Genomic DNA, 23,591 nt, shown 5'->3' with positions numbered 1-23,591 from the left:
GCCTCAGGCCTGAATTCCAAGACCATTAGCACAGGCTGCTACGTCACAGTTTGGAAAGCTCTGTGGAGACCATGGCAAGAAGACAGCAAGAACTGGGCGGCTGCCACCTCTCCCCCAAGCCTGCTCCAGCCTGCCCACTGCACGAGATGAGCCGAAAGCCCAGCCCTGGGTCTGGGCAGGCGGAGGCCATGGGTGAGGTACCCAGGGGAAGGCAGAGGCGGCACATGATACAACAGCAGGTAGAGGAGAATCATGGCTTTAAGCAAAGGCTCCAGAGCCAGGTTGCCTGGGTTTAAAGCCCAGCTCTGCTACTTACAAGCTGCATGATTTTGAGCAGTCACCTCAATTCCCTCATCTGTAAAATGGAGCTACAGTATACCTACATCTCACAGTGCTGGTGGATGAGTTAATCTATGAAAAGCCTTCAGAACAGTACCCGGTTCCTAGCAACGCACACCAAAGAGCTATCACTAAAGTTTAAGTGCAAACCATGGCGAATTTTAAAGAAGGACCTAAGACCTCAATGCCCCACAGTGACTCATGTCACAGCCAGGAAGGAGGCAAGTGGTCTTCAGTGCTGGAGTCTCACGGAGAGAGAGCCTCTTGGTGTCACTGTCACTTGGCCTCGACCTTAGAAGGTCTCTACTGAAGGTCTAGTTCTGTGTCTGGCAAACGGGTATTTTCTAACTTGACTGTAAAGGGTGCAAATGGTGGGTGGGACGTGGCTCTGCAGGGCCAGTGAGGCATTCAAAGACGGAGGGAGGGGCGGCAGAGAGAAAAACAGAGAACAGAGGTGTGAACCTCTCAGAATCACGTCAGGAAGGTTAAAGTCTCACAAGTGGATCCCTGAAAGAACACTCAGCCTTACAAAAGTGCATTTCCCCTCACGTTCCAGGCAAGAGGGAGAGTAAGAAGGAAGGGAGATGAAAGAGACTGAGCCAGGGTGCGGACAGCGGACTCTCGGGGGAAGGGGGCCTGTCTGAGGCTCAGCGGTTCCTCTCAGGAGTCAGGGGCTCACGCTGGAAGGCTGACCTGGAGGGGTGGGCAAGTGGCCCCAAGGGGATGAGGACGGAGGCGGCGTGGATTGGCTGCCCTCCGTGAGCTCTCATCAGCTGGCTGTGAGAAAAGGCCAGAGCACTTGACAGACAGGCTACCGTGAGCAACCCTGGAAGATGTGGAGGGGGGAGGGGGGCCAGAGGAGGCAGAACAGACCATGGTCCCAACTTTCAAAGAAGAAGGGGGATCCCAGAATCGAGGTAAGCAACCTCCATGTGGGTCCTGATCAAGGGAAATGTGGGTTCCCAGAGGGGTGGTTGGAGAGCCTGGAAAGTGGTTCTGAGCACAACCAAGGCAGCGCTGAGCAGAGACACAACAGGAAGGAAGTGGGCCAGACCACACAGGATTCTGATAAGACGTGACCCGCTGGCCCGGTGGATCTGGGACATGTCACAACTGAGCCATCTGGACGTTGGGGCTCTCGGGATCCCTCTGGGGGCTGTAGGGCCGCACCAAAGGATTCGCAGCTGATGGCTGGCCACAGAGGTCACATTCAAAGGTGTGATAACTCGCTGGTTACAACCACTGGGAACACGTGTGGTGGGTGTTTTAATCAGTCCTAGGATGAGGACAGGAGATGTGTTGGCCACACTATCTCTGTGGGCAAAAGCTGTGCCAGGATCAGGAGCCAAAAAAAAAAAAAAGAGATCTGAACAGATGGAATGACAGGTCAAATGTGACAAGATGAAAAGTGATAAATGAAGAGACAAAAGGACGTGGCTTAGGACAGCAATCTTATAATTCACTGTCCATACTCTTTGGAGTATGTGGGGATGCTATTCACAATTATGCCAAAATACTAAGTTCCAACAGAAGTGTCTTGGGCATTTGAGTCGTATGGGTCACCTTACCTGGCAGCGAGGATAGGAAAGGTCCTGGAGTCTGGGAGATTGTAAGCACCTAGACTGGGCAACTCAGCCCAGATGCCTGGCTAAAAAGGAGCAGTGCCAGGACTGGTGCCCAAGTCTGACTCCTCAGTGAGTACAGCATCCAATCAGCTTTCCTTAAAGATGACTCTAGCTGTTCCTACCTTTGCAGAAAGAGGCCAGCCACCTGCACTTTCTATTTGGTTCGCTGAATTTCCATCTGACATCTGAACCGGGAAATCAGTGCCTTCACCTGCTTCTCCTCCATTCCATCAGTGTCCACAAAGCAGACCCTATTCTCAGGAGAATCATGGGTGTGGCTCTCCCCCCTCATCCCCAGAGGGGGCTAACAGGTGGTTTCTTCCCCCATCTCCAGGTAGCCTCCACGAGCCCACACAGCAGGGCAAGGCAGGGACACCCCAGCTGATGGTTTCCTGGCACAAGATCTTACGAGAGGGCTTTGCTGGGAGAGAGTGACTTTGGATCAGCATTTCTAAAGCCTCAGATATTTCCACACCATGGATAATTTTTGCTGTATCCTTGAACTACGTATACTGTGGTTCACATAGTAAATATAAATTTAAAGCAATCCATCTTTTTTAACTTCAAGAAAATAATTTGTTTAGGAAACTTCAGATTGCCATCATGGTAAACACTTAGGATCACCAGCCCCAACCATAAAATTACAGAGAACAAAGCAATGGAGTCAATTTGAGCTGTGGTGTGGCTGAAGAGGGCTGCGCCTGCAGCCCACTTCCTCTTTGTTACAGAGGGAGGTTTATTAGAGAAGGGTCAGAGACAGCTGACCATCGAGCTGAGATAAATCAGACGACTTGGAAGAGAACTGAAACGGGACAAACTTTTTTCACTACATGTTGCAGAAATATTTCATACTGCCTCTCTATACCATCTACAAAAGCATCCCATGTACCATGGTGTTGTGTGGGTGACAGTTTTAGGAAACCAACTTTAGAATGATACTTGCTCATTCAAAAAGGCTGATGAAAGAGGATGAAGTGCCCTCATTAGTGAGAAGAGAATATTAAATGGCATGTACTTAATAGGGTTGTGCAGAGAAATCAAAATGAAGAGTGGGAGCCACCCAGCAATGTGTCTGGTGCCTAATATGTATATACCCAGTCTGGAGAAAAGAGCTGAGGGAACCTTCTGTAGCTGTTGCCACTCATTTGAAATATAAGGGGTTATTCTCATCCTCTTAACTAGTTTACCCCAGTGCCTAATAAGTACACATATACGAGTTTGTGTATCTTTTCCCTTTTCTCTCTTTGCTAAAAATGGAGGCTTCTTGGCTCCAAAATTGAGATGATTTCAAATAAAAGCCTTAGAATGACAACCATCCCCTCCCTTCCAGCTGAGTTCAGCCCCTCTTCAATTGGACCAAAAATAAAACGGGGGCAATTTCAACTTTAAAGACCATGTCCATAAACAAGAGAAACCCAGTCGGCAATTTGTCTAGGGCATTCCTCCCTCCAAACCCTCCTTCTTTAATTTCTGGGGAATTTTAAATAGAGGTCTTGCAAAAACCCGCACCGCCTGACGTCAACAGCTCTCTGACAACGTGGATTCTTCCACGTGGTGTGGGGAGCAGCCACCACGAAGGCTCATGCCTTTCCAGGCTTCTTTCCCAGTTGGAATTTGGGAACCTTTGATGTCACCCTAGGAGACTGTGGGAGAAGGATGGTACCTAGGACTGTCCTGCTTGGGGTCCTGAAGCTGTGTTTCCCAAACATCAGGCATCATAGAGCAGCAAATGCAAAAAACTATCTGACCAGCACCTGTACTAGTGTTTTCTTTAATAAAACCTTAAACGTGTGCTTCAAAAATACATTTTCCTATGTTACGCTGAATGGAAAATCAGCATCCCTTGGCATAATAGAAGATAACTGGAAAAACACATACAATGAAATAACAGTGCTACGGATTTCAGGCTAGATTTTCTCTTGGTCAAACAGCATCAGCAGGTTTCAACAACACAGGAGTCCCAAATGGAAACTTGCCCCAGTGTGAAGTGAAATGACTGAAAGGAAGTAACATTCTCATGATGAGATTCAACGCCATTTAATGCTGGGTCCACCACTCATTTATATGCCCTAATCTCTGGGAAACACTGATCCTGCAGAAGGAGCCCTGGGTTAAGGATATGCAGCCCCCTGATTTAAATCCAAGCCTGGCCACTAGCAAGTTCTGGGGTCTTGTGCAAGCCATATACCCTTCTGAAACATGAAAACAAAGCCCCCTGCCCCACTTACCCCTGGAGAGCTACACTGAGGAAGAGATGGGGGAAAATGTTTTGAGGAGTCTCTGGGTTGTAGGTGGATGGGGACGGGGGGATCCTTATTCCAAGCAAGTAGAGGAAACTGACGGACTCCTAACTTGCCTCCAGATACAGTTTCCCCTCAAACTGGATAGTAGCCCATCTCTGTCTATTAGAGAAAATCAAACAAAATGAGATGCCACTTGACAATCTTCTTACATGGGTTTCAAAATATTATTCTCATTTTATAGATATGGAAATTGAGGAGAAAGATGGTCATATACTGGCTACTCAGTGACAGAGTGGGATCTGAACACAAGCCTTTCATGTGGCCCAGACAGAAACGCTATCTTGCTCTTTTGTGCACACCCAGCAGGGCTCAGACGCCCCCAAATGTGTTTATCTTTCTGATCCATCACTGTGCCCTAGCCTCGTGTTTCAAAGCCACCACCTTTGCAAAGTTCCTGTGACTCCCTGTGAGCTGCCCTTCTGCTCTTGTGCCCTGATGTTCCCCCAGCACTGTGACCTTAGGTTTGGGTTGGCTGTCAACCCAGCTAGACCTAGAGCTCTTTGAGGACAAAGGCCAAATCTTGCTCATCTTGGCATGCTGTCGAGCCCCTGCCTGGCTCAGTGTTTTGGACAAAGAAGGGGCTCAGGGAGCAGCTGTTGAACACAAAATGCAAGGATGGAAGGGCATAAGGCTACCTCCACCTTCCCTGGCTTTTCCACCCACACCACAGTCTCTCCAGCTTCCCTGGGCCTCAGTATCTCTGGGGTCAGCACCGGGCATCTGCTTTACAGCCCCCACCGCCCTGGCCCCAAGGCCGTCTGCCCAGCTAGAATCCAGTGCAGCTCTTCAGCCTCTGGGCAGTGTTCCCTCCTCTAGTCCCCGAACTGGGGGAGGTGCCTCTGACTCAGAGCACCCCCAGCTCACCTGGAGGGCTTTGCCCACAGGAACCTGAGGCTGGGAGACTCTTCTTGCTTGTTGCATAACTTGCCCAAGATCACCCAGTAAGTTAATACCCTCACCAGCAAGCTCTCACAGTCTGTACACCTGATTGGGCCTTTTTCACGTGGGCCTCTCCCCTCACAGGAATGGAAAAGCAAAGCTCAGGGAGGTCCCACAGGCATGAGGGACTAGCCCACGCCCTGGGTGAGGCTCCCTGAAGAATGCACAAAGACGTATTAGCAGCCCCTCCCCAAGCCCATTCAAAGCAGCCTCACAGGCCAGGGCCAGCGAGTCTTATACAGGGAACACAAACAAAGCCCTCCTCCGTGAGCTGGAAGAGGAGCAGCCCCTGAGCTCTGCTGCCCCAGAGAGTGGGCAGGGAAAAAAGCACACAAAAAACAGCTTCCCCCTCCGTGGTGCCTCTGCCCTAGGGAACTGCAGAGGATTAACCAAGAGGCAGCAGAGGGTATGGGGAAGAAGTGAGCAAATTACCTGAACCACTGGGCCTCAGCTTTTTCATCTGTAAAATGGGAAGTCTGTGCTTTGCAGGGCAGTGGTGGTGATTACAGGATAGAAGGTGTCGGCTCACTGTGTGATATACAGGAGGTGCTTCAACAATCCTTTTCTTGTCTTTCCCATAGTTTCTGGTATCAGTCATCTCCAGAAAGCAGAAAATGGGTTTAAGGTGAGGCTGGGATACCCTGGGCCTAGGATGACCAGCCTGGAGCCCCAGCTGGGTTAGTGTGGTTTTGGAGGGTTCTCTCTCTGAGATTCTTCTGCCTCATTTCCTTCTCTTCCTGTCTATCCCGCCTCTGGAAACCATCTCCTCTTCTTAGTTCCTAAGATGTGGTCTAGCACAGATCCTACCCCAACCCAAGGAGAAAAGGCCACACCCAGAGGCTGCCACGGGCCAAGTGTCTCATTCTAGCCTCATCACAGTTACAGTGATTAGTCAGGCAGTGGTGACTGACACCCATGGGCACCAATCAGGGAGCTCTCCCCACCTCTGCCCTAATCCATCTCTGGTGCCCCCACCCCCACCCCCCAACTTGGAGGGGTCTGTAGAGTCACCACCCTGCCTCACAGCACACTAGCAATTGCAGTGCCTCAGCTGCGTCGGAGCAGGTCAATGCCTGCTTCCCCAGGAGACTGTCAGCTCCATGACATGGGGATCAAATCTTCCCTGCTCATCTCTGGGCCTTGGTGCCTGGCACACAGCAGGAGATAAAGGTTGGGGAGTGAATTGAACACCTGAACTCTAGCCCCCAATTTCATGCTCGCTTAATTGCTTGGTTTGGTTTTCTCCACTCTGAAAGAGAGCCAGCCTTTCAACCCCCTCCCACAGTCAGTAGGAAGATCCTGGTTCCTGATGGCAGAGAGATAGGGAAGGAAGCCAGGAAGTCACTGACCTCACGTGCCCTCCAGACCACCATCTCCTGGCCTCCATGGGGGTCATCCCACCATCACAGGACCCTTGGAGGAGACACACTGTTCTAGAAGTGGTTCTAGGGTGGGCAGGCCTGGATGGAATAAGGTAACAGATATCTGGGGGTCAAGGTGGGCCATGAAGATCTTCCTCCCTTTAAACATGCCTTGGCAGTGACAAGCCCAGCACACCCCAGCTGTGTCCTAGCCCTCAGCCATGGAAGGCTCTAACTTCACTCCCCAGGAAGTGAGAAATATCATCATCAGCTCCTGCTCCCCAACCCTGGTCTGTCCCTTTGCCTACAATGTCCCCATCCCCTCTCTGTCCTGGTCTCTGGATCAGAGTTCACACCCAGCCTGGCTCTGACTTCACCTAGACCCTGGAAGCAGTGGGACAGCCCCATGGGGGCTGAGAGGTGGGGGTGCTAAGGACAGGCTAGAATCTTCCTCCCAGCTGCCACATCAGCGTCGACAAGATGCTCTGGCCCCACCAAAAGTCCAAAAGCTTTTTAAGTTCAAGGAGGCGCGTTTGTGTCAGCTGTGCAGTGAGGTCTGGGACACAGGGCTGGCTTGAAAGCAGAAGAACCAGGTGAAGCCCTCATCAGGGAGACTTCGCGTTAGGACTCCGGGTGCTCCCTCTCCCCGTGCAAAGCCCTGAGGAAGAGGTCAACTTCCTCTCTCTCCTCCAAGGAACAGTCGGCTACAGTCCGGCTCTGTTGGCAAGGAGGTTTAGATGGTCGCCAACCCTGGCTTTTCTCCCATTAACAATGCCAGGGGGAATGCCTCTCAAAGTATCAATACTTCAGGGAGCAGCATTATTTATGCCCAAGTGTGAGACACGTGACCTGATGCTTGCCTAGATAGTGCTGGTGGAGGCAAAGAAAGGAGGACGAGAAGCAGGTCCCCAGGGCTGGTTTGAGGCCAAGAGGGCTGAAAGCCCCATTATTTCATTATCTTTACAGGCTGGTCAGGGTCTGCTCCAATGTGCTAAGCCATTTTCATTGTATCCCCAACCCCACTGTGCTCAGTTCATGACAAACATGTAGAAAATGCTGGCTGAGATAACACAGACAGGTCAGGACACTTGGTTGGCGGGCAAGACAGAGGCAAGGATGCCCCAGGTAGACAAGAAAGATTCGGGGGAAATGGTCTTCTCCAGTTCACCTCATGGAGAAAAAGAGGCAACAAATGGGCTGGACAAACCCCTGCCCCCAAACCAGTGGAAGGGAGTGGAACCCTCCCATGTTGGGCCTTTGGGACCCTGGGCTGGCTTGCATTTTGGCCTCTCTTTAAGTCCCAGAGTGACTGCTTTCACAGATCTTGTTTAACTTGAGAAGGATGAGGGAGGAGGGGTGAGGAAAACTGCATTCTTCCCCATCAAAGCCAAGAGTCCAAAGTAATACTTCTGGTTGTAACTGATCCTGGCCTGTTTGTGATTACTGTCCCTTGCTCGCTCTCTGGTAGAATGGCCCTGGAACCCCACAGCACGGCTGCCGGGGAGAGACACCCTTGCTCACTAGGATAATCTTGTCCTCATCTGACATGACCAAAAATGTCTGCCAGCCTCTCTGCTTTCAGCAGTTCTCCAGGGCAACTCTTCAAAACATTACTTTATTTTAAAAGGGGGGAAAAGCCACCCCCAACCCCTACCACGAAATTCCACAATGCTAATCATATTCCTTCTGTTACCAGCACCATCATGGAAAACAGAGCAGCACCAGCTGTCCCATTGGCTGATGCAAACTGAAGGAGAGAGGGAGGCTCAGGATTGGACAGTCTTCCTCTTTTGCCTACCTCCTCCCTAGGGGAGAACACAAACATGAACACACGAACACACACACACGAACACACACACCCCATTCGCTGCATAGCACAGAAGTGGCTTAGCAAAGCTCAAGACTATTTCTCAGCTGTTCTTGCTCCGGAAATTTAATCTGTGGAACATTTGGCCTCACAAAGCCCATTCCAAAGGTGTCCAGGAGCCCACGGGCCCTGTGATCATCATTACAAACCCAGGGACATTTGCAGCCAGTGACCCATTTGGCTGCTCGAAGTGCTGGCTGAAAGCTGCCAGCATGGTCAGATTCCCCTTGCCTCCTCCCTCTAAGCTGAATACTGGCTTTTTCTCGGAGCCCCAGGGGTTAGAGGGGCTCTTAAGAGTTCTGGAACTATGGAGATGAAAGGCCTGCTTCTTGCCTGGCTTAGTGAAGGCATGATGGTAAGGGGAATGGGGGAGCTTAGTATCTGGAGAGCAGCTGTGGCCGCTGTCTTTGCTCCTAATCACACCTCCATTCTACAGGTGAGGAAAGCTGATGCTCAGGAGGTAGAGCCAGTGGATGGGACTTGCCTGAGATTACCTGGTTAGTGGGTGACTGAGCCTGGAACCTAGACTGACTGAGATCCTCTTATGCAAAGCTTGGCATTCCTCCCACCAGGGCACATGGCCGCTCTGCCCATTGAGAGGACAGCCTGAGCACTGCGCCAAGTGGCAACCCCTTGACCCAATGCCTCGAGCAAGAAGTAGGTGGCTGGAATTGGCAGAAAGCCCCTCTGGGGCACAGGGAGGTCACTTGGCCAAGATGGGGAGGAGCCTGTAGTCAACACCACAGGCAGTGGTGCAGGGCCCAAACCCCAGGCCTTGCTGCCGGTGCATCCTGATCGCAGCAGTTCAAAATCCTGCCGAAAGACGGTGAGCACGCTGAGCAGGCAGAAGTCGGAGAATTATGTGAGGGCGCCGGTCAGAAGTACAGAAAACAAAAGAGAAAAGACAAAGTGTCCAGAAACACAGGGCCTGGAGGCCTAGCCAACCTCAACAGCGATCCCACTACCTTTCCGGCAGGGAGGGAGGAACGTAAGAGGCTGCGGAGGCAGGAGGCAGTGCCTCAGTCTGGCGGGGAGCCCCACAGCCAGTGGGGAGGACAGCCCCACCTCGGCAGCGTTGCTGAAAGGGGGAGTCTGCATTCTAAAGTAGGGGTGTCTGAAAATGGTCTTGCTGTGGGGAGGGTACCTCCCTGAGCCTGTCTGAACACATGGGGTTGGGGAGCATATGCAGGAAGTGCCACTCTGCTCTGCTGTGTCCAGGCTCCAGCTGCTGCACCAGGCTGGGGGGTGCAGGGCATGGAGTAGGCGAGCTGCCTCACCTCCCACCCTCGCCTGGGGGACAGGCTGGGCAGCCAGGGGCAAGATGGTGTGCACCCAGCCCTGGGCGGGCAGTGCGGCCTCAGAGGTGCCGGGAGATGCCAGCACACCTCAGAGAGAGTCACCGCTGCACTAACGGTCCCCAGCCATGCAGCAGCCCTGCCACAAACTCACTGTGGGACACTGGGCAAGTGTCTTCAAGCCTCTGTTCCTCCTGCCTTCAAAGGAAGGGTTCAGGCAGGTGGTCAGAAATGTCTCCCCTAGCTTGTCTCCTTCACCTGACGTTTGAGGCCCTCCAGGCCCTCCAGGCGCCCCTCCGGCCTGTTTATTGCCAGGGGAATGTCTCCCCTGGGGCGGCAATGGCACTTTGCCAGATCCCCCTTATCCGTGCCACCGCCCACACCTCTGCACCTGTCCTTCACTCAGCTTGGAGCACCCTGCTCCTTCAGCTCCTTGTTCAAGGCCCCCTTCTCCAGAACACTTCCCTGACCACCCAACCCAGGCATTGCCCCATCTCTGAACCTGACACTATTCATGAAAGCCCACAGCACCTGGAGCAGACTGTGACTTCAGTTCCCGCCCTGCCGTCCCCGCAGGAATACTGTCTGGCCTCAGTAGCACAGTGTTTTCTGCTGTGCACGTGGTCTGCAGGTAAGAGCCCTAGAAAGTCGTCACCTCCAGCAATGGGAAGATAGAGATGATTACTTCTTGTCAACTGCACCCCAGTGCTGGGCACATAGTAGGCACTCAATGTTTGTTGACTGAATGAGCAAACTGTATCCTATGGAAGTAGTCCCTGTGTGTAGGATGTCAGGCAGAGCTGAGACTGCTGAAAGACAGGTGTGAGGGGGGAAGGAGCGGGGATAGAGCTCTTCACTGGGTCGTGTGGGGTTGGGGGAGGGGCAGGACAGGTCTATTTACGTGGACAAAAGGGAGGGCACAGTGGGCTGGGGGCCTGAGCAGCATATCCCAGGCTCTGCTCTCACACACTCAGTCCTGGTGAGCAGATCTCTGGGGAGATCACAAGTGCCCTTGGCCCACCCACCCATCCAGTCCAGCCTCGCCCCATGGACCTGGCTGAGCCAAAGGCTGGAACACTCACACAACACTTTGGCAGGAAACTGAGTTAGCAAACTCCCCTTTCCTTTCATATTCCCTCTACCCTACCCTTCGGCCTTTCTCCTACCCGAGCTGGGGCACTTCAGCAAGACTGACCTCTGCTCTCCTGCTCCCTGTGGCCTGGAGAACTCACACAGCAGAACACTCCAGGGTTTGGCTTTTCAAAGAAGTAAAATCCACAAGGAAGAGAAATGCAAACATCCAGGTTTCCAAACACAGGGTAAACAGCACTGAATAAATACTGTAGAAGCCCACGCCCCAGCTCCCAGCTGTGCAACCTCTGGGCAAGTCACTTAACTACTCTGGGCTTCAATTTCCGCCGCAGAAGGTGAGAACACCAACATCTGCTGTTCCTCTTACCAAGATGTTGTATAAACTATATGGTTTTATAGATTTGATATCTTGTAAAACATAAAATATTCTGATTTAGAAAGCGGTCACCTTGAAAAATGTCCCAAATCCCCTACTCACTGGCATAAGCAGGCACTCACTCCCTAAGCAGACTTGACCTATCTGGTAACCCCCCTAGCACAAGTCTAAGAGGACATGCAGGCTTCAGACCACTGTGCTTAGAACATCCCTTAAAACACAAGGTTCCCAGACATCGTAGTTCAAGGACAGCCCGTGGCAACGCCAATGGGCCAGACATAGCAGGGCTGAGGGATCTGCTACCCAGCACACCAGCCTCAGTCAGAAACCTATTCACAGTTCGCTTAGTTTACGGCCAGTCCCTGGCAGACTCCTTCTCTGAGTTTGGCTTTCTCTCATCTCCCATGGTGCCTGGGCCACTCCCCCACAATCCAGTTCAATAAAAGCTTAGCAGATGCATTTTAGCACGAGGCTGAGAGGTGCCTGACTAAGAGGGGATGTAGAACTGGGGCTGAGACAATGAACTGAAGCAACACCCACCCCAACAACTCCATACAGCAACAACTCCGTACATTTCAAACAGAGGCAGAAATGAAGTTGGGCATTATATGAGCCAGAAGCTTCCCTCCACCTTCTGGGATTCGACAGCTCAGCTCCCAGGATGGAGAGCCCCAGTGAACACCGACTCCCTCCAGGCCTCACGACTGGCTTAACTGGGTCACCCTGGCTGTTCCCCTGCACAAGGCCAAGGAGTCCAGGTCAGCGCTGGGAACCCAGAGGATGAGGTTATGGAATCTGAAAAGAGCTGATAGACATGAAGGTGGTTTCCCAGGGGCAAACCTCACATCCCCCAGAGTGATTACTGAAAACCCAACAGCTGAGGGGTGTAATATCACATGGCCGCAGGGTGATCTGGGGAAAGAAAAAGGGGCAGCAGTTTTTCAACCCCAAATCCCTGAGGTCCTGACAAACGATATCCCACAAAGTGCCACAGTGCAGGGTGAAATCTGTTATGTAGGAATGCGGAAACACAGTGTGGGGAGACTTCTTCCTTGCATTTCGGTATTGCAGTAAGGTCTCATTTCTCCTGGGGACAGAGGCCCTGTGTGTGTGTGGTGGGGTGGGGGCACAGGGGCTCCACTGCTGCCCGTTCCCGGGGCACCTGGGCCAGGGTATTTCTGGGGAGGGGAGTAGAGTCACCTGTTGGCTACACTGCAAGACTCCCACCTGGTGTGTGGTGGTCATTACACCTAGAACAGCATGCCCTGGCCTGGTACCACCAGGCCTCTCCTACTTCTCTGCCATCATTCTCCACCTCTCCCCAAAAGCATGTGGCCTCTGGTTCTTCCTCACTTCACCAGGCTCCATGCGTTCTCAGCTTTACCGGCACCTCTCCAGAGAGGACTTTCCTGGCCCCACTCCATCAGCTCTTTTCTCTGCTTAATCGCTATTGTAGTGCCGGGTATTTCCTGCATTGCACTTCTCAAAATCTAGAATTGATTTCCTTGTTTACTTGTGACTATTTCTCTACCACATGCGAGCCCCATAAGCATGGGACTTTGTTGGCCTCTGTCACCTCTGGGCACCAGCCCGGCACTTAGTCAAGTAATACGAACTTAGGGACGACAGATCACCTGAAGATTGTCCTTGTTGGAGCCTGAGCAATGTGTGCTTAAATCTGTCCCCTAGTGTTCAAACCCAGAAAAGCAGCATTTGAGATGCTTGGTAACAGACTCAATGCAAATTTGTTTGCCCGAGAAGGGGAGGCAGCCAGGTGTTGCCCTGGGGCTGAGGCTGGGATGAGCTGGTGTCACTCTGGAACTTCAGCTGGATTTCCAAGGTCACCACCGAACCACATCTTTTGCTCAGAAATGACTATTCAGGGAAAGGCCTTGGGACACAATAGGTCCATGGAGCCAACGTGAGGTCAGCGTGATTAGCCACTGCACCTGCAGGTGGAGGTGAGACAGAGGGAGCACCCAGGACCCACTGCCCCACCCGGCTGCCTGGCAGCACGCATAGCTGCCAAGCCCTTGGATGCCTCCCTGACAACAGCCCAGGAAGACCTAGCTCAAGGGAAGAGCTATTTCCCACCCTGGATACACCTTCCCCTGCCATCTTCCCCTCGGCAGCCGGGATCGCTTGCTTCAAATACTACTATCCTCAGGTCCCTCTCCTATTCACCTACTTTCCATGACCCCATCCTTCCTCCCCACATACTGCTGCCCAACTTCTGCTTTCTTCATCAGGACATATCTCCTGTGGCCACCACACACCTGCCTTGCTGACTTAGCCCCCGCGGGCCCAGTCTTCCACCTGGCACTCCACTCCTGTGGAGCTGGAATTCCTTCCTCTCTCTGCCTGTCTAGCCCCCATCTCCCAGGCCCAGCTCAATGCCTCCAACCAGAGACAGTCTTGGACCAGAATGGATTTTGGAATTGCTGATTAGGCTGACTTGGCAGGAACATACACGTGCCTTCCTTGGGAAGAGAAGACCTGTCAGAGACCAAGACCTTCTGCCGGCTGGGACAGGACCTCATGGGGACCAGTCACCACGTCTAAATGGGGGTTGGCTCACTGGAACCAAACTCTTACAAGGCTTTGCAGAGTTAACAGTGTTAATTCCCTTATCTGTAATGCAGACAGCAATAAACTTGCCTTTCTAGAAACAGCCTACACTATCTTTATTGGGACGTCTCTTTTCTAGAGCAGCTTGGCAGTCTGAATTACCCATCAGGTGGTTCCTTAGTAAGCACACAATCTAAGTAAACACATAGAAAATATACAGGAGAAGTGCATTTAAGACATCAGAAAGTCTGCAAAGCTACCCCAGGCTCACTACACAGCCTGCCCCTTCAGTACCCAGAATGCTCACATCAATCAGAGTTTAAGCTCCATAAAGGCAGGAATCTATGAGCATGTACCCAATCAGCACAGGGCCTGAGACAAAAGAGGCATTCAAAAATTGTGAAATAAACAAATGAGTGGATAAATAAAGTATATACAGTGCATTTCTCAGTTCTAGAAAGCCCACATGGAACCAATTATAACAACGTTCAGAAGAAGCAGCTAAATAACTGGACAGATACACCTTCAATGTTAAGAAGATTCACAATATATGGCTGAAGAATGCATCATCTTCGACAGCATGAAATAATCATTATGGCACACAGATCTGAGAGGAGAGCTTATTACTGTGTCTTACTGATAAAAATATTTGTCAAATAATAAATGGTTACATCTTATTGAGGGAAAAAAAAAAAAGCCGACATAGTATGTGTCACTGTTCTCTTATATGCATGAGGAAATGGATTCCTGCTTACACCAGCCAGTTAGGATAGCATTAGATCTTAAACCCAATATTCAGATTCCTGATTCTTTGCTTTCTCCACTACACACACAGCTGCTAAGTAAATAGCCAACATGTTCTGGGGTACCATACTCCCCTATATCACCTTTCTTTAAAACCTGTCCTCCAACAGCGACTGCTGAAGAGGCTGGCAAGGTAGCCATGTTTATACCCCATGGCACTTCTCCTAGACACAGCTGATTGGCCCAGGGCTGGACACCTGATCCAAGATCTGTCACTCCACTGGTTGGCCAGGAACCAATCAGATTCAAACTTTAAAATCTGAACTCGGAGAACCAGAGACCATTGTCAGTTGGTGGCGGTTACCTCAACTGAAAAGTCGAGCCCTTACAAACCAACAGCAGGCTGCTGTTATGAATGAACATAAAGAGAAGGAAGACTAGTCTGCAGTTACGAGACCACTGCTTTAAATCCACATGGTCCCCAAGAGAGAGACAGAGACAAGAGCAGCTGCTGTGTCTCACGCCAGCTTTCTGCTTGGGTTCTGGTGAGGTTTTCCCAAATCCATTGAATAATCTCTTGAGCAAGTCTGAGTGGATGTCTGTCCTCTGCTCACAACTCATTTGGGACTAAAGCACTGACTCTGGAGGGAACTGAAGATTCTCAAACTCCAAGGCTTAGTGTTCTCACCTGTACAATTTCTCACCTGGATGGCCCAGGAGCTCAACATTCCTTGCCAACACAATGCTTTTAACCTTAGTCCTACAGCTATGTGCCTCCAAGGAAGTATAAGAACTCCAGTGCCAGGAAGGAAGCAAAGACTCAGAGAAGGAAAGCTGAAGCAGAAGAAGAAAAAGCATCTGCTGACTCATGTCCCCACATCCAGCCCTGGCCCCTAGTCCTGAGAGAAGGAAACCATCCTGCAAAGCTGGAGGCAGCTTTGCTCAACACAGAAATCAGAGCAACTGGGACCCTGCCAGTACCACTCTGCCAGAACTTAGACCAGATTTTGCCTGCTGGAAGGTAAAGCCAATGTGGTCTTAGAGGGATAAGAACGTTATTTCAGGCATCATCTCAGGCACTGTTGTTTATGTCCAGGGTGGAGGGGTTTTCAAGGACAAGACAACAATAGTTGGCAAAGCTAACAAAGCTGTTGAATCTTTCTGCAAGATTTGTCCCTGTTGATCAACGGAGAAAAAGAGTCCTTTTCTGGCTGGAGCCCAGGCCTGCTGTTTGATCAAAAATGCTTTCCCTGAAGCCACTCAGGTCCCACCACTTGTGGGTATCTTTGACTTCTGTTCATTTACATTCCCTGGAATAGGCTTGACCTTGGTATTGGGTGTACATCACCCTCCTCAGATCCTCTTAGCGGTAGCTCATCCCCAAGTTCAAAGTAATAATTAACAACAAGAATTCCCTCTACCCATGAGCACCATGCTGGAAGGAGGGACACAGAGCTATCCTTCTGCAATGATGCTCCAGGGAGCCCTGCAGTCATCTCAACTAGCCTATGTCTGTCCCTGACCCGCAGCATCATCAGCTCAGTGATGACCCTTCCCGGGATCAGCCCATTCTCACCCTCCTCCCACTTCCTCTGTAGAAGGGAGAGATCTCAGCTGTTGGGACTCTAGGGAAATGACTTAACCTCTTAGCCTGTTACTTCAGCCACAAAATGGTTAAAGCACCTTCTACCACATGGGGTTGGTCCATGATTCCAGTAAAATGATGCATGTGAAGTGCATGGCCTGGACCTAGTTTACTGTTTTCTGACTCTGAATTGCCTTGGAGACACATTTCTCCTTAGACCAGTGAAATTACAGAGCACTAGGACAACCATACTTCCAAATCCCTCAGTGGCTATGGTCCCTGCCAGAGGGCTGTGATGAGCAAGCAGAGCCAGAGGTGGCTGCGTCCCTCTGTGGACACTCGAGGAACTTTCAGTCAAGTGAGAGGGGAACACAGGCAAAGTCCTGGCTCCCAACGGGCAAGGCAAGGACCCAAGGGGCAGGGTGATACTAACTGGGGCTGCTGCCCCCAACAATTTGAGTGGAAATGCCTCAACACGCCCACTATGTCCTAAGGTCAAAGGCATCACAATTGGGTCTTTGTTCCAGAGTTCAAAAGCCTTGCTCACCACTCTTTCCAAAGCCAGCTTGCAGGATGCACAACACACCTCCCCTCCCCCACCATCAGACATCCAGCTTCCTTGAACTGGGAAACCACCCTCCCAAGGATCTGCAGTTGGCCCTTTTCCTTCCTCCCCTCCACCCACTTAGTTTCTCTAGTTAAGCTGGTTGTACAGTCCAGGAGGACCTCCTTGCTTCTGACGGCAATAGACAGTGTGGGTCTGCACGGTGGACACAGCATTCCAAGACCCCTGTGTACACATCTGCTGCTGAGCAGCTGTGTCCACCAAGGGGAAAGACATGAATCCCAGAGAAGTGGAGAGGTCATGCTCAGGGAGGTTCTCTCTACCTAACACCCAGGGCCCTATGGAGTGTCCCAGCTACAGAGTCCAGATCTGGGAGAGGGCTCAGGGAGGTCACCTGCTCCAGGCCCAGTTTCCAAGCAGCCACCAGTCTCCATTTCACAGAAGGAATAGCTGAGGCCCAGAGGGATTAAGGGATTGAAGCCACCCAGCCGGTAGGTGGTGGACAGAATCCTACTTCCAGGGACAGTAGCTCCCTCAGAGGGTTGCTGTGCCAGACTGGGCTGCCCTGGGGGGTCAGGCTACCTGAGCCCACCCCCTCAAACAGCCATCAGGAACTGCTCAGGAGAGGAGGTGCCTTACACCTTTCCAGGCCTGCCACAGAACCCCCTTTTTGTCAAGGGTCTCCCTCCTCCACTCCCAGACAGGACCCCAAGTGTCCTCGGGGTCCTAGGTATGGGATGGGAAGCAAAAGGAGTCAGGCAGTCTGAGAGCAAGCTGACTTCCTTTTGTGTGGGGTCTCCTCTTAAGCCATCCTGGCCAGTGGCTGCTACCCAGAGACATGGGGGCTCCTCCTGATGCTCCAGTGCTACATAGCTGTGCTGGTGGCACAAGGCAGGAGGGTCCCAAAGCCAGAACTCAACTTCTGAGCAGCCCTGACCTCACATGGAAAAGCAGACACGCCTTCCTTTGGAGCAAGCCCCAAAACAAACAGCTCTCTCTCCTCAGCAGGTGCCTTTAATCTCAACATTAGAAAGCCCTTCCTTTGGGTCTTGAAGTGCTTAAGAGTTTCTAGAGCCAGGAGCCTTTGACAAGGCACCTTCTCTGGGGGTGGGGAGATGGGGCTGGTACTGTGATAAAGGCTGAAGGCCAAGCTGTGCAGGAAGGAGACCAGCGTGGGCACCTGGGGTGAAGGGACAGGCCTTAGGCTAGGGACGTGGCTCTGCCGGGTGGGGACAGCTGCTACCAGCCACTGTGGGATGACTCCTGGCACAAGGACAGAGCCTGATTTCTCTGAAGGGAACAGGCTGTGAAGACCCCAGACCCAGGAGGGTTATGAGTCAGGCCTATGTTGGCATCACAGCCCTGTTCTCAGAAAGCACAGTTTCTGAGCCTCCTGTAGCAAAAGCCTAAATTCACCTCCCCCAAGAGGCCTGCTGGGATTTCCTCAGCATCGGTACAGCTACTTGCTGCCTATAGGCATAGGAATCAGAGGCCCAGGAATAACCCCAGGTCTGTCCTGTTTTTGACTTCAGGTGACTCACTTTCCCTCAACTTTTCTGTGCCTCAGTTATTCTATCTATAGAATGGGCACAGGCATCCTTTGGTCTGCTTTTGTTTCAGAGCTTAAAATATTGGAAGGGAACAGAGTGGGACAGGAAAAGGAAAACAGGCCCCTCCCCTCCCCTCTGGGAGTATCTTCCAAACCAGCCCAGAGAGGCTCCTATGCTCAGTGGGCCTTCCCCAACAGCAAACCGAAACCAAAACAGAACATCCCGGGAACCAGTTCAAGCCTCAGCAATCGGTGAGCAAACTGATGAAGGATGTCCTGGGCCAGAGTTCACTGCTGCAGGGGGTTGCACAGGTCTGCATCTTGGATTGATGGACTCAGGCCCTCACCTCTCCACCTGAGAGCCTCTTGCTGCCAAGGGTACTGAGGCACTAGGGCCCACTCAGAACCTCAGAATCGGCAGCCCCTGAGACAGCCATCCTCACGGCCCTAGACAAGACAAAGCCTCAGTTCCCAATGACGGGGCAACTGCTGCAGGACCCTCCCTAGCCCCAGGACCTGACTTCATCTCCCGTTCTGGGCCCTCCTCCCAGGTCCTGGAGGCCTTCAGCTCAGCAGGAGGCAGTCAGCTCACCGCCTAGATACTAGCCAACCTCCACAGGCCTGGCCTTCCCTCAGACAATCCTCCAGGGGCCTGAGTACCCGGGACCCCACAGTGACGTCATGGCCAGCCTTCCCCACCAACCAACCTGGTTCTCCCACCCCTCCTGGACCCCGCTTGGAATATGGCCCCAAGAGAGAAGCTGCTGTAGGGTGCCCTGGAGCCGGGAGCCACCTACCCGCTGGGCCTCAGAGGGCACAGGGACCATGAACATGGACTGGACAGTCATGCCCACGCTGCCACCCTGGCCTTGCATTAACACAAGCTGTTAATTACCCTGAGCGGTGGAGACATTCCTCCACCACCAGGCAAACTGCTGGCCTGCAGCCCAAACCAACAGGGGAAACTTCAGCCTCCTCGGCCCTCTCCCCGCCAGATGGAAATAACGTATAGCTGCAGAGGTGGGGGAGGAGGAGGGGAACAAAAACCAGCCTGGCTGGAGCCCCAAGTGGCTGGCCAGCCAGCCAGGCACTCACCACTCTCGTTCTTCTCGATGACATCCACCACCTCCCCGGCCTGGAGGCTCAGCTCTGAGTTCTCCTGCTTCTTATAGTTGGACACCACCACGTACTGTTCCAGGATCATGGGCTCGGCGTTGGTGTCGGCACCTGGCGAGGGCAGAAAGCACGCGGTGAGCCAGCGGCCGGCCATGGCCCCGCGGCCGGGGCGCCCCGTGTCCATCGGCCTCGGGGGAGGCTGTTCGGTCGCCAGCGCCGCTCGGAGGGGCCGCTTGCAGCCAGGGCTCGCAGCTCGCTGGGCCCCAAGGACAGGCCATATAGCAGGGCCCCACACCGGCCCGCTGCACCGCGGGGACCGGGGGACATGGGGAGCCAGGGGCCAGCAGAGGGGGTGGGGAGGGGGGAGAGAGACAGACAGAGATGAGAGAGGCTGAGGGAACTCAGAGGAAAAGGCCTGCTGCTGCTATGAGTTAGTCACAGCCCGGCACGAGGGAGTCAGAGGAGAGGCCTGGCGCGGACGTGGTCTCTCCGGACCCCTCGGCCGCAGGGGTGTGAGGGGAGGGCCGCGGGCAGGCGGGTGGGCGGCCCATGGGGGCTGAGGCCAGAGCGGAGGAGAGAGGAAAGGCCAGGCCGGGAGGAGGGCTCGGGCCTCTCCCCCAACCCCTGTAAACCCAGAGAAAGAGTCAGCAGTCCTCCCCTCGGGAGGGAGAGGGAGAGAGCGGGAGAGGACGGCTCCACAGCCCGGGCCCAGGCGAGAAGTCAAGAGGGTTTGAGGCCGCCAATCACTGGGGTTTACTCGCAGCCCTTAAATAGAAACACATGAGACCCATCGAATGAGGAGCCGGGGGTGGAGGCAGGCGAGGGGGAGGAGGGCCGAGACTGTTTACTTGAAACCCAAGAAGAAAGTCCCAGCGCCAGCACTGGAGAGCCCAGCCCGCCCCCCGCCAACTTTTCGTCAAGTTCGGCTCCATTCCTGCCCCTTGGGCTCACCAAGGCGCTGCCACCGAGCCCACGGGCCTGGAGCCCTGGAACCAGCCCCAGACCCCAGCCCCGCTTCCCTACAGGGCATCGGCAACGTCTGTCCTGGCTGCCACCCTCCGGCCGCGTGGAGACCAACTCAGCCTCCCTCTGCCTTTAAGCTCTGCTGGGGCTTGTGGTTGGGCTCCTGGAAGCCTCCAGCCGCCCTCTCCCGGCAATTTCAGGAGCCTGAGGGGTGAAAAGGTGGGGCTCAGCAGGAGGAGGGCAGTGGGCCGGAGGTTCCCAGGAGCAAGCAACTTCCCTGTCCTCCTTAGCCACCGGACCAGAGCACAAACACTGGGCTGGAAGGTGGACAGAGTGGGTGCCCATCTCAGCTTACTTGCTGTGTGACAGTGGACATGCTGCTTAAACCTCTCTGTGCCTATTACTCCACTAGGGTGGAGTGGGGACAAAGCACCTAAGATAATACAGACCTGCTAGGGGCTGAAAGAATCCACAAACCAGAGACCTACCGGTCACCTACAGGAAGCCTTCCTACATACCCCCCGATCTCCCCTCAGAAGGGAATTCCTAGTACACTTCTTAAACTAGACATCTACCCATCTCCTGAAAGGCTAGGGGCCTCATATTGCCAGCCTGGCTATAGAAATGGCTGAGAGGGTCCCCAGGTCCCACATGGCCCCCTTGGTGCTTCAGCCTGCTGCTACATTCCCTGCATGCCTGAGTCTAACTTGGCAGATGTTCTATGCCAGGCACGTACACCGTTCCATTTTATCCTCACGACAATCCTCCTGCCTTCCCACTTCACAAAAGACACCTCAGAGGGCCAGAGAGGACAAGAGGCTTGCCCCAGCTCACACAGCTACTATAGAGAAAACCAAATTCATTCAATGTTTTAGGTTCAAGCCCATGTCTTTCCATTACAGAACTGCCTGATTCCTATTTCCAGACATCCCATTCTTCTAGTACAATGATCCTCAACTTGGTTCCATAAGATCGCCTGGGGAGCTTTTAAAGAATACTGATGTCTGGGCCCCACCCCCAGAGATCCAGATTTAACTGGTCTTGGGTATTTTTTAGACACCCCGTCCTCCCACGTGGTTCTCATACACAGCCAGGGTGAGAAAAGCACTGCTTAGATCTTTGGGTCTCCCCATGCAGCCATCTAACCTAGGGCAAGGGGGCAACGGAGGGGAAAGGATCCACTGCCCCTGGCAGTTTTCTCCCAGGAGGTGTGCGCCCTGCAGCTCCCGCTCGGCCCCCTGGAGACCCAGGCGGGACCTTGTCCCAGCTGAGGCCTGCCACATGGGTACGCACTACCCAAGGCAGCCCCCCCAAAGCCAGGATTGTATTTCAGGCTGAAACGCAACCAACAGCTGAGCGATGGGGCCAGCTTCGTGCCTGCCCCTGCCAGCTGGACAGAGACAGTGCTGGGCACAGAGCGGACAGACTACCTCCCACTGTGCACCCCCCGCACCCTTGGGGTGAGGGGCAGTGCCTCTGTGGCCAAGGGCACTTCTTAAGTGCACCCAGCGCAAAAAGGGCCAGCCTCTGCCCTGTGGGACACGGGGGCTCCCTTTCCAGTGTGTGGGAAAGGAAAACTCAAGATACAAACAGAACACAGGATTTCCCCAGCTGGTTAGAGAGCTTCCAAATCCTGAGAGAACCCCGATTATGCCGGCAATGAACAGCAAGCCTTCTTAAGTGCTCACTCTGGGCAGCACCACCTAACGCCGACCTTATCACGGGCTGTCTCATTTGATTCTCAGAACAATGCAGGTGTAGGTCCTTGTTATAGCCCCATCTCATGCAAAGGCAGACTAAGGCTCATGAGGCAATCTTTCTAAGGTCACACAGCTGGGATTAAACCCAGGCCCAACTGACACCACTGCTTGTGTCCAGACTTCTGCCCTGTACATGGCCTACAGAGAGCCACTGATCTGGAGGGACCCTGCCTCATCCTGTACCCACACATGTGGCAAACAGTTGGTGTTTAATAAAGACTGGAGTGTTGGTTCCCTGTCAACTCTTGTGGCATCTATTGACCAGATCACAGTGCCCACTGGGGTAGGCACTCTGTAACCATTTGTGAAATGAATGAATGGGCAGATAGATGAACAGAGTGATTTAATGGCTTGCTTTGAACCAATACAGGTAAACCAGGCAGGACCTCATCTCTGAAATTTGGGGAAGCTAGACAACTAAACTCTGGAAGGGAGAAAGGAGAGATGGGGAAACAGAGGCAGGGAGGAGTGAGGAGTGATTTGTGGCCAAAAGCTGCTGGAAAGGACAAGTCGGGTGTCGGCAAATGGAGAGACATCAGCTCATTTTAATCCAAGCCAAGGAAATCTGAGGCAAGATTTCAAAGAGGGGAAAAATCCACATACTGCACCCCCTCCATCCCACCCCTTGGAAAATTGGCCTGAGCTGTCTGAAGACTGACACTCTGGGACACAGGTAGAAAAGTTAAGAAAATGTTCTCCAGGCATTCCAGAGCACAGAAGACCGACAGTGGCACATAGGCTAGGGGACAGACAGATGGACACACCGATAGACACTCTGTCCTCCTGGCTGCCTGACCCTCCCTCACTACAAGCAGGCTCCCTGCTCGCGCTCTCTGGCATCTGCCTCTTAGGGTGTTGCCTGCCCAGGGCTGCCCAGGCAGGCGTGAGCTGGGAGCAGGTATCCAGATGAGAAACCACTCGGCAGGCAGGCCGCTGGGTGACGTCATCCCACAGAGGCTGCTCTGGATCCTCTCCCAGCCAAGGCCTGGAAAACTGGGGGCCGAAGGAGTTGGCCCGAGGGAGGGGGAGGGGGAGTGGAAGGAGCCTCCTGTCTTCAGACAGGAAGGCTTTAGCAGAGACATGGAGAAGGGGGTGTACCCTTTTCAGAGAGGAGAGCTCCTCCCAGGTTGGAAGGGGACTCTGTAAGAGTCTCATCCAGGGATGGGCCTTTGTGCCTTTCTCAGAGCCCCTGGCAGCTCCCCAGAGCCCTGCCCCATCCTTGCCTCCCACCTGCATTCCTCCAACCACCACCTGGATGGACCCCTGGCTCCTGCAAGATCCCGGCTGCCAAGTTAAACTTCTGAATGAGGCTTTTGCCTAGTCAGTCCACTGCTTCAACATCTTTAGTGGGTCACTGCTGCCTATAGAAGAAAGGCCACACTTAAGCTCAGACTTTCTTGACAACCTGAGCTCCCCAAGTTCCCTGACACACAACGCCTCTGATCCAGGCAATAGTCATTTGTTCAACACACGTGTATCGAGCACCCACTGTGTGCCGGACACACTGTTCTACGTAGGTTCTTAGGTCCCAGTGTCTGCTTTAG

The 23,591-nt window shown here is 53.0% G+C and overlaps 1 protein-coding gene across 4 annotated transcripts in view; it reads right to left on the bottom strand.

Moving 5' to 3' along the window:
- The window catches only part of SH3PXD2A (SH3 and PX domains 2A), a 230,898-nt gene that overhangs the window by 37,812 nt on the left and 169,495 nt on the right, over window positions 1-23,591 (bottom strand). For all 4 annotated transcript variants that reach the window (XM_014557825.2, XM_014557826.2, XM_032491006.1 and 1 more), the window contains one exon: window positions 19,304-19,435. In XM_014557825.2, the coding sequence (XP_014413311.1) occupies window positions 19,304-19,435 (132 nt within the window). The remainder of the gene's footprint in view (window positions 1-19,303; window positions 19,436-23,591) is intronic.

This window comes from Camelus ferus, chromosome 11 (genome assembly GCF_009834535.1).
Source record: "Camelus ferus isolate YT-003-E chromosome 11, BCGSAC_Cfer_1.0, whole genome shotgun sequence".
Classification (NCBI taxonomy): domain Eukaryota; kingdom Metazoa; phylum Chordata; class Mammalia; order Artiodactyla; family Camelidae; genus Camelus; species Camelus ferus.
Note: the sequence above shows the minus strand (reverse complement) of the source record. Positions and strands in the feature narration are given on the sequence as shown.